This window comes from Leuciscus leuciscus (assembly GCF_965113295.1).
Source record: "Leuciscus leuciscus genome assembly, chromosome: 9".
In the NCBI taxonomy this organism is placed as follows: domain Eukaryota; kingdom Metazoa; phylum Chordata; class Actinopteri; order Cypriniformes; family Leuciscidae; genus Leuciscus; species Leuciscus leuciscus.
This window is the reverse complement of record NC_138733.1, coordinates 21,542,947-21,554,309: the sequence shown is the minus strand read 5'-3', so window position 1 is coordinate 21,554,309 and position 11,363 is coordinate 21,542,947. Positions and strand designations below refer to the sequence as shown.

At 37.3% G+C, this 11,363-nt stretch overlaps 1 protein-coding gene and 1 long non-coding RNA gene across 2 annotated transcripts in view; one reads left to right on the top strand and one right to left on the bottom strand.

Moving 5' to 3' along the window:
* The first annotated feature begins 477 nt into the window (after positions 1–477).
* The window catches only part of LOC309506828 (uncharacterized protein), a 22,222-nt gene continuing 11,336 nt past the window's right edge, over positions 478–11,363 (top strand). Inside the window, exons 1-2 of the mRNA XM_082180780.1 lie at positions 478–1,024; positions 5,527–5,716. Coding sequence (XP_082036906.1) covers positions 929–1,024; positions 5,527–5,716 — 286 coding nt within the window. The 5' untranslated portion in view covers positions 478–928. The remainder of the gene's footprint in view (positions 1,025–5,526; positions 5,717–11,363) is intronic.
* The window catches only part of LOC309506829, a 24,446-nt gene continuing 18,357 nt past the window's right edge, over positions 5,275–11,363 (bottom strand). The window contains exon 3 of the long non-coding RNA XR_014208943.1: positions 5,275–5,668. This is a non-coding gene — a long non-coding RNA (uncharacterized lncRNA). The remainder of the gene's footprint in view (positions 5,669–11,363) is intronic.

Genomic DNA, 11,363 nt, shown 5'->3' with positions numbered 1-11,363 from the left:
TTCTACCAAATGTAGTACTATGAAATAAAACTACAAAATGGCGTAATAAATGTTTAAATGAAGAAATGTTTTTCTGAGGGTTATGTTTGGATGTTGTGTATAGAAATAAATATCATTAGCTCAGTAGTGGAAAAAAATCGTGTCCGCCTATGTTTCCATATTCTCATGTATGTGTGTGAGTGATCAAGGTGGGCTTAAACCTATGTACTGGTACTAACACAAACACCCAGTTAACCTTATGGCTAATGGAAGACTCATGACCCTGAAACCTAATCTAAAAGAGCTCTCACGGTGCTTAATAGATCACTGTTTTTATTGTAGGCAGAGTGCTGGGCATTACATATGGTCTTAATATAGGACAGTGGTCCACCCACACCGCGAGATGAAAGGAAACCAACCCTCCATTTAACACGGGTGATATATGATTCGTCAAATAAGGGCTGTGATATTTCACATGCTTTTATTTACTCATCTGCGTGTGCATTAAAGCAGGGTTGTGAAATATTTCGATTGCCGTTTCCTGTTGAAACAAAAGTCCAAAAATGCACAGGAAATAACATATTGGCCAACAGATTTATGGAGAGAAATAGCCCTGACTAAAACAATTACGCCAAACACAGCCCTGTAAATAATTATTATGTCTGTGTTTTTGGCATTACACCAGGTCAGCTGGTTTCATTGCAGGATCTCATAAACGCAGCTGGAAATCAAACACAGGTTATCACAGGTAACATTGCAAATGTGCACACGAGCCGGCATAGAAATGCTGGACTCATATGGAGATGGTTATCGGCCATAACTTCCTGATTCTTTGCCGTTATCTTATTGGACATTTGCTGAAGTGCATTTTCTCTATCTAATAACAGATGAAGGTGATAAGAGGTTCTGAGGAAGACTGTTTCTTCTGTGGTGGAGGCTGTGAAGAGTGATGACTGTGGCGGTGTCTTCTCGGACCTCCTCTCAGCCCAACTCCCTTGTGACCGGCAGCACGGCACTCCCAGTGCTCTCACTATTAAGTCATGAGGTTAGGTCATGTCCCCACACACCAGCTGGTTATTATTCTGCTTTTACTCACTGGGGAGAATTCACTAAGAATGAACTGCACCCATCGATAGTGGCGTTTGTTTGCCCAAAATGCACTGTTTTAGCTCACGTTTTGCATTAAAAAATAAATAAATAACGCAAATGAACGGTGCAAACAATAAAGCAAAATTCTGTTTACAATCTGCTTTCCATTGAAATAGCACTCTTGCAAAAGAAGGCTTAGCAGGCCTACAGTAGTTTACATAAAAATACACGTTTTTGCAAAAAAAGAATGACAATTACTTTAATTTAAATGAGTGAAATTACAATTAATCAATATTAAGTACCGGTAATACATTGAAATATCAGTAATTCATAGTACAATATTTTTTAGATATTCAAATAATAATACATTATTGCTATTTATCATTATCATTTAATTAATTTATTGAATAAGACACAAAAGTGGCACATTTTTGTCTTCTTACGCTCTCTTTCAAATACAATTTTCAGTTTTAGTATTCTTTTTTGCCATGACAAAAACTTAAAATAAAAAACAGTATTGCAAATAATTAGGTAATATTCACAAGTCAGTTAAAAGTATTACTATTATCATCATCATTATTATTTACATTGAATATTACTGAGTGAAATAACAGTTTGGAGTTCACTAAGAAAGCTGTAACAAATTTAAACAAACAAAAAAGGAATAAATTAAAAGAGCTAATATTAATTGAACTAGCAATTAAGAAAGATAAACTAAAGATGAAGAATCAGTCCAGTGATTGTAAATCATCGAAATATGGTCAAATTGAGCTTAAATTTAGTGATGAAGGGACAAACTCAAGTCATATGCTCACATACCGTACGACTATACTCTTTCTCTGGATGTAGTGGCGGCCTGCTGACATAGAGTTATTATACCACTACTGTATGGCCTGCAGCGCATGTATATCTGTGTTTGTTGGTGTTTGTCTTTTGTGTTTGTGTACGTACGTGCATGTTTATGCGTGTGTAGGGCGATGTGGGGTTCAGGTCACAGACAGCCTCCTGCAGTACTGGTCTGGCTTCAGTGTGGTTACAGGTGCTTCACATTACTGCTCGTAAAACTCAGTGAGAGGGAAAAATTACTGCCACTATTTGTTTGGGAGGGAAAGAGTGAGCGGGGATCTGGGGAGTTCTCTGTATATGGATGGGGTATTGACATTTTAATTCACAATCTCTCTCTCTCTCTCTCTTTCTCTCTCTCTCTGTCTGTTGAATGCTTTAACCATGCATTCCAGAGCAGTGCCCATACTGTTTTTGAATCAGAATAAGGTATCGCTTCGAAAGGGAAGAATGTAACTGTTTTTAGTGTGTTTGTGTCGGTGTGTTTTTTTTATGCCCGCTGGACCCGTGCCATTCTTCTTCGGAGTAAAGGTCACAAGGTCTGCGGGTCGTGGAGAGGTGAGAGCGGAGAGAGGAAGCAGGCTTAATCTGAAAGAGACTGGCAGTTTCCTGTCTGGAGAGCATGGCACAGAGAGCCCTCTGTCCCGTCTGAAGGCCCCATACTCTCCCTGCCTGCGCTCCCAGCGTAATTCAATAAGAACCTGACATCTTCCTCTGACCTCCATGAGTCAAACTCCAACTGCACCCACCAGCCCATGAAGCACCAGTACAATAACAATGACTCGCACCTTCTCATCAGACATGCTTGCAACAGAACCACTGATGACTGATCAAATCTGCATGGCTGTGGAGGAACACTAAGATGAGCTAAAGATGTTCAAGGTCTCAGTCTTTACATCCAACACATTCTCATACCCAAATCGTCACTTTCAAACATTCTTCAATATCCGACGCACAAAGCACTCTTAGCGTCAATATGTGACGCTTCGGTTATGGGTAGGTTTAGGTCTGTGGTAGGGTTATGCGTCTCATATGGACGCTAAAGGGTGCTTTGTGCGTCAGATATTGAAGAAATTTTGAAAGCGTCAGTATATGACGATTTGGGAATGAGAACGGGCTGCAACATGATCACAGACATTCGTATCATTAAGAAACACTAGGGCCACTTATTAAGTACAAGTACTTCACTGTCTTATTATAGTTTAACATTTTTTATTTGAATATCTTTTTCTATTTTTCTATAGTGTTTTGGTAACACTTTTACAATAAGGTTTCATTAGTTAACATTAGTTAATTACTTTAGTTAACATGAACTAAGAATGAACAATACTTCTACAGCATTTATTAATCTTAGTTAGTTAATTTGAACATTTACTAATACATTAATACAACTGAATGTTGTATTTGTTAACATTAGTTAATGCACTGTGAACAAACATGAACTAACAATGAACAGCTGTATTTTTATTATCTAACATTAACAAAGATTAATAAACACTGTAACAAATGTATTGCTCATGGTTAGTTCATGTTAGTTAATGCATAAATGAGACCTTATTGTAAAGTGTCACCTAAGTTTTAGTGCTGCCAAAGTTAATCCAGTAATAATTTATAATAATAGTAATAATCGTGTAATTTAAAAAATGTTTGATAGCATTAAATACTATGGCATTTTAATGCAGGTGTTTTGTAAAAGTTTTATAATATACCATCATTTAAAAACTAAAATGAAATTGTGGCCATTTTTATTTTATCTTAGTTTTTAAGTGATGTTTTTGTTTGTTTGTTTGTTTGTTTGTTTGTTTGTTTGTTTTTGTTTTTGTTTTGTTTTCAATTTAGTTATTTTTACTTTAGTTTCCACTGTATCATTGTTAGTATCATTTCAATTAATTTGTCTTTTATTTTAGTTTTAGTATTTTAGGGATACCAGAGTTAATTAACTAATTTATGTATTAATACTAAAAATGTTTGTTGCCGTTAAAATATATTAATGAACATATTTAAATGTATAATATATAGTGTATATATATATATATATATATATATATATATATATATATATATATATATATATATATATATATAAACTAAATTAATGCTAAGTTTTAAAACAGGAGGGCTTATATATGCCATATATTATATTATTATATATATATATATATATATATATATATATATAAATGTCTGTTAAGCGAAATAAATTTTTCAGTTTTTAAGTTTGTTATATTTTTATCCCTTTATATCAGTTAATGAAAATTGATTTCAGTTTTTACGATAACACTGGTCTAATCGCTATCTCAGTCCCATCTTTGTCTCATTTCTGCCTGTATCATCTCTATCTCAATGCCAGCCTTAACTCTGTCTTGGTCTCATTTCTTTCTCAGTCCCATGTTTCTCAAACTCATCTCTATTTCAGCCCCAGTGCCAGTCTCATCTGTTTAAAAAATAAATAAATAAAATCTCAGCTGTAAATAGAATCTTTGTTCTCCAGACTACACTGCACTGGTTTCCTTGTGTGTTTATTTCAAAGCTCTGGTCTGAAGGAATATATAACCACAGTCAACACCGGCACAGGGCAGCTGATAACACATCTTTCTCTTTTCCCCCGATCCGCACAGCTGCTTTAGAGCTTTGGTGCATGGAGTGGCACACGGGTCTGGCTCTTTGCAGATAATTGGGATCCTGGGTAACATTATGAGATCAGAGTGGTTTACTGTTACATTTGCATCACATAAAACAGAAGAAACACGACGGTCAGCCAGCCATTGTTTAGTTTGACCCGTGTCGATAATCAGTGTGGTAATCCACTGGCAGAATACAGGGAAGCTGGCAGAGCCGTATAATAGAACGCCAGAGGCTGCGCAAACACACAAACTTAGTCATCTCTGGCTTCTCCTGTCTCATTAGCAGTGCTTTCTGGAGGACCAAGGCTCTTAGGTTGTTTACAGGGTTTATACAGAGGGCAGTTACGCATTAAATTCATAAATCAAACATACAAAGGCAAAAAGGTATTACAAAGGTAGACGATTTGAGCTCCAGAACCTAGCTATAATAGGATCGATCAAAATCGATCTTATTTTAAAAATTGTTTGAACAAATAATTACATGAGTAAAACAAATATGTGACCCTGGACCACAAAACCAGTCATAAGTCACACGGGTATATTTGTGGCAATAGCCAACAATACATTGTATGGGTCAAAATTATTGATTTTTCTTTTACGCCAAAAATCATTAGTAAAGATCATGTTCCATGAAGATATTTTGTAAAGTTCCTACCATAAATATAGAAAATATTTATTTTTCTGAGTGAATGCAGCACAATCGCGAACATAAATGGACAACTTTAAAGGAGATTCTCGGCCAAATATTGTCCTATCCTAACAAACCATACATCAATGGAAAGTGTATTTATTCAGCTTCCAGATGATGTATAAATCTCAATTTCACAAAATTGACCCATGCGACTGGTTTTGTGGTCATGGGTCACATATATAAAATATAAAAAAGTTTACTCTGAGTTACTCAATCATAATTTGCTTTAAATCAAAATTATATTTCTCTATACATTGTCCTTATTTAAATACCTAAGTGAGCATGTGTTTGTGTGTGTAGATGTCTCCAGGTCCCCTGTGCCTGCTGCAGGTTGCTGGTGAACTGAGCTGGTTTCTTGCAGGCCTGTGTGGACAGGAGGAGCCGCTGCTGGCCTTCAGGACTGGAAAGTATGCGCTCTGTGGCCACAGTCCCACCTCTCAGCCTGGGAACGGAAGCAGGGAGTCGCAAGGGAAAACAAGCAGACAATCAGGTAGAGGAGAGAAAGAAAAATAGAGAGACAAATAGTTGTCATATTCTGTTTATTGTGCTTTTATTTTATTGTTTTATTTATTTCCTATACCTGTTATACAACCACAGCTACACCTGTAAAACCTGGTTGACTTCCACTCTTAAAGAGATGGAGGAAGAGAATTTTATAGACAGGAAGTCAGGAAGAGAAATACACATTTATATATGTGTTGGAAGTCGCTGTGCGTCATCAACATAAATTGACATTAGTAATCGGTTTTGCTTCTGACATATTTCTAAGTGAAACTGGGTATTTAACTAGAATTTTTTTTTTACAAATTGGAATCTATTTTATGCAAGAGGAATTGATTGGGCGATGAAAAGTTGCGAAGTACTGCATTGATTTTGAGTTTTTTGATCCTTCAAAAATCATTCTGATATGCTGATTTGGTGCTCAAGAATCATTTCTTCTTATTATCAACGTTGAAAACAGTTGTGTTGCTTATTATCTTTGATCAATAGAAAGTTAAAAAATATATATATTTTGTAAAATTATAAATGTCACTTTTGATCAATTGAATGCATCCTTGCTGAATAAAACTAATAATCTTTTTCTTTTTTTTATCATAATTATGACCTCAAACATTTGACCTGTATTCTACATATATATATATATATATATATTCAAAAAAGTTTTGAGGGAATAGGGAAATTTAATTTAGGATTAAGTTATTATTTAAGATTAATCATTTTATATGCTTTATTAATCATTAATTTATAATTGAATGTGCTTTATTTATATTTTAATGAGATTTATTAAAACAATAGAAGTCTGTGGTATGTTTCGTATGTGTGTGTGAAGTGTTGATGTGGAGTGGTTAATGAAACCCAATCCTGCATCAGCGTGTGTGTGTGTGTGTGTGTGTGTGTGTGTGTGTGTGTGTGTGTGTGTGTGTGTGTGTGTGTGTGTGTGTGTGTGTGTGTGTGTGTGTGTGTGTGTGTGTGTGTGTGTGTGTGTGTGTGTGTGTGTGTGTGTGTGTGTGTGTGTGTGTGTGTGTGTGTGTGTGTGTGTGTGTGTGTGTGTGTGTGTGTGTGTGTGTGTGTGTGTGTGTGTGTGTGTGTGTGTGTGTGTGTGAGAAAGTGTCGCTGAGCGTGTGTTTGGGTAAGGACAGTGGCCAGCAGGGGACAGGGTGGGTTCAGGGCAGGGGAAGATCGAGGAGACAGAGATCAGTGTATTCATTTTCCACGAGGGGTGTCCTTCTTCCCTGCACGTACAGTGTGTGTAGGTGGGGGGCACAGACCCCATACCCTTCTCCTTTGCACTTTCTTTCCTTCATTCCCTTTTGAATACACACACACACACATACATGGACAAACACACCCCTTTTCTCCTCAGCGCTCTCTCTCCTCCCACCTCTCTCATTCTTTCAGCAGGAGAATGAATGGTTTTTAGAGTGAATTATGTGTGGCTAAGAGATGATGGTGAATGAATGGAGTTGTGGGAGTGTGAGAGTTGAGCGAGGAGCTGGAAATCATATCGGAGTTTAACATCAGATCAGGGGACAGCTGTTTCTAATGAGTCTCTCCTAGTTATTTTATCACGGTCTGCTGAACAATTATGAGGTGAGGAAGGCGGGACAGGAACAGGAGTGTGGGCAATGGTTTGTACTTTCTCTGGTTGCAGGTTTATGAGAGTAATTTGTTTATAAATAAACAAGTTGGCAAGTCAGTAATTTAGACTCTATGACAGTGAGGTAAGATACAGGAGGGTGTTCGTTCTTTTTCAACTCCTGTTTTAGTGTCAATCTCACTGTCTCGGGCCCAGTTTCATCTCTTCCTCAGTTCCATCTCTATCTCTGCCCCATTTCTGTTGGAGTCTCATCTCTGTCTTATTTCTGTCTCAGTGCCAGTCCAGTGCCATTTGTGACCCTGGACCACAAAACCAGTCACATGGGTCAATTTTGTGAAATTGAGATTTATACATCATCTGGAAGCTGAATAAATAAGCTTTCCATTGATGTATGGTTTGTTAGGATAGGCCGAGATACAACTATATGAAAATCTGGAATCTGAGGGTGCAAAAAAAATCTAAACATTGAGAAAATCTCCTTTAAAGTTGTCCATTTATGTTCGCGATTGTGCTGCATTCACTCACAAAAATAAATATTTTCTATATTTATGGTAGGAACTTTACAAAATATCTTCATGGAACATGATCTTTACTTAATATCCTAATGATTTTTGGCATAAAAGAAAAATCAATAATTTTGACCCATACAATGTATTGTTGGCTATTGCCACAAATATACCCGTGTGACTTATGAATGGTTTTAGGCTCCAGGGTCACATTTATGTCGGAAAGTCACCCCTTGATGCCAGTTTCATCTGACTCATTTCTGCTTCAGGAAAGGTCTCATGCCTGTCAAAGTGTTACTTTCATTTCGGTCTCAATGCTAGCACCATCATCTCATTGTTAGTATCGTTTCTGTTTTAGTGCCAGTTTCGTTTCACACAGTCTCAGTGCCGTGCAGCACCATCTTTATGTCAGTGCTAGTCAGAGGTGGACAAAATACACAACTTCCTTACTTGAGTGGAAGATACTACTGGTCAAATATTACTGTTACAAGTAAAAGTTGTAAAGACAGATTGTTACTTAAGTAAAAGTACAGAAGTACTCGTTTTTAAAATTACTTAAGTATCAAAAGTAAAAAGTAAATGTCAATGCATTGTTTTATTATTGTTGTATTGTTGTATGTAATTCTTACAGTACCTTATGCCTGAATATATGCCAACCTACCCTCATATCAATATCACATTTATTTCTAGAACACAGTTCCAGTAGTGGGATTGAATGTGAGATTGAATAAGTCACTCAATAACGTCCACGATGGTTTCGGACACGCAAATGGCTGTTCCCTCAAATAGTGCCCCATTTAAAGTTTTTTGGCTTTTAGTTATAATGAATATGTTAGCCTTACTGTTATCTATAAGCTAGTGTGCTCCAAAACAATGACAAAATTTGCATGTAGAAGACCAAACCCAACGTTGAAAATTTAAATCAGGATGATGTCAGAATCCAACGCCAGATTGACATTAATCTCCAACGTTGGACAGACGTTGTATTGTGGTTGAAAATGAAAATCGGGTTGACGTCAGAAACCAACATCAGTCGGGTTCTGACGTCAACCCGACTTTCATTTCCAACCAAAATGCAACCCCTAAATCCAAAATCATCCCCTGACTGACGTTACTACTTTCTACTCAAGGACCTGACAGAATTGTAGTGGAGTAAAGAGTACGATATTTGTCTTTCAAATCTAGTGAAGTTAAAGTAAAAAGTTTCCAGAAAAAAATAATACTCAAGTAAAGTACAGATACTCAAAAAGTGTACTTAAGTACAGTACTCAAGTAAATGTACTTTGTTACTGTCCACCAGTCTCATTTCAGCCTCAGTATTGGTCTCGGTTCTAGCACCATCTTTTTCTCATTGTTTGTCTCATATCTGTCGCACTGCCAGTCTCACTTTTGTATAACCTTCTTTATCTCAGTGCTAGTCTCGTTTTAGTCTCAGTATTGGTCTCATTTTGTCTCAATGGAGAAAGATAATTGTATAGACCAAAGTCAGGAGGAGAAACACACATTTATATATGTACTGGAATAAGCCTAATTTTTGTCTCAGTGTCAGCCCATTCTCTATCTCAATCCAAAACTCATCTTTGTCTCAGTGCCAGTCTCCTTCTAATTTCAGTCTCTTTTTCGTCTCATTCTTCCCCTCATGGTCTTGTCTCAGTCCCAGCGGTGAGGAGTTCACTGTCACTCAGCTCTAATGAGCAAAGCAAACATGCCACTTCCGATCAAACTCAGAGCGAGACAGGCTCAAATTCTCTTGTCATGTTCTATGCTAGAGCTGAGGGAGCATTTGAAAGACATTAAAATGAGCCTCATAACGTGTGGCCGAGACAGTATGTACAGTATGGACAAACACTGCAGCAATTGTGTCCACAAGCTCAACACAGATGTTTGGTCAGGCTGCCATTGACAGAATGGACTGAACATCAGAGAAATGCCCAGATTGATGACATCAGATTATTCTGATTATTCTGATGGGGGTTAAAGTTAGGGGATAGAATATAGTTTGTACAGTATACAAATCATGATGTGTATGGAAAGTCCCCATAAAACATGGAAGCCCAATTGCCCCCCTTTCAAATCACAAATTGGATTTAAATTAAATTGACTTGAAATTTTAACTGGAAGCACAAGAAAAGAAATGTACTGATTAAATGAATTAAAAAAAGAATAACAGTCACACAACAGGGAATTTTCATTTGTCCAACAATGTGTCAGAACTGATCACTACTTAGGTGTTCTGTTTTCATCATCTAAATCATGGTGTTTTGGCTCCGTTTTGAATGTAAATTAAAGCACTCTGGGAAATCAACTCTCTGGTCCATAAAATTTGTTTTAATATTACATTCCTTTTAATTAATTTCTAACATGAAATTGAATTAACATATATGAATGTTTCTATTTCTATTTGATTACATTCTTTTTTAATTTCAATTCAATGCTATTTCATTAATTAATGTTATGTTGTGTTTCTGGAAATACGAAGTTCATGGGCATTTCATACAAAAAATAATGTTATTGTTAATTATTGTTTATTTAACTAATCATTGTACACACCTATTCGACATCCTAAATTCAAATTACAATTACAATTGGGCATCCTGTTTTTTACTTCACTACTCAATTCAGGAATTGTAATCCAATCGACTTGGCATTCTTGATAAAATTTTGAATGAAGCAAAGTGTGTGTGTGTGTGTGTGTGTGTGTGTGTGTGTGTGTGTGTGTGTGTGTGTGTGTGTGTGTGTGTGTGTGTGTGTGTGTGTGTGTGTGTGTGTGTGTGTGTGTGTACGTGCTTCTGCAACAGTCGCTGGTCTCAGAGGAATTGAACTGATTGAAGAATGGAAGAAAGACAGAGAGAGAGCGAGAGAGAAGGGGGGGGGGGGGGACATGACATCCCCAGCTGTCCTGTGACATCACTGCTCTGGGGACAGGAAGTGCAGGAGTTATTGGGCAGGCCGGGAAAACATGGGGTGACATCAGAACTCTGTCTGGGTCTCATAGCTATCCATCTGGATAAACCAGAGTGAGACCCCCTCTATTATTGTCTCTCACTCTCCACTCAGTCTGTTTTTTCTCTTCTTATGTAATTAGAGATATAATGCTCTCCATGCCATGTGTTTCCTCATCTCATCTCCTGTCAGATTACTCACAGCTCATTCTTTCAGTCTGCCCGCCTCAGGGGCTCTCTCACACACACACACACACACACCGCTATCTGCCCACCGTCCACCCACATTGCCCACACACACATACTATGGCCTTCACACTGCCTGTCATGCATTATGTACAGCACGCATAGGAAAACAGCCGCTCATTTACTCAGACGTGTGACCTCATTCTAAATCAGACACATGTTTGCAGCACTGACCACACATAGAGACAGATAAGTACACACACGTTTACACTCTATATTTCCCATAGCATTAGCACATTTGCACGTCCAGTCTGTCAGTGATAGAGAAATGTATGCCAGAGCTGTTCAAGATGCAGGGAGTTGTCGGCTGATGCTGAACTGAAGACTTTTGGACGAAGATGTTTG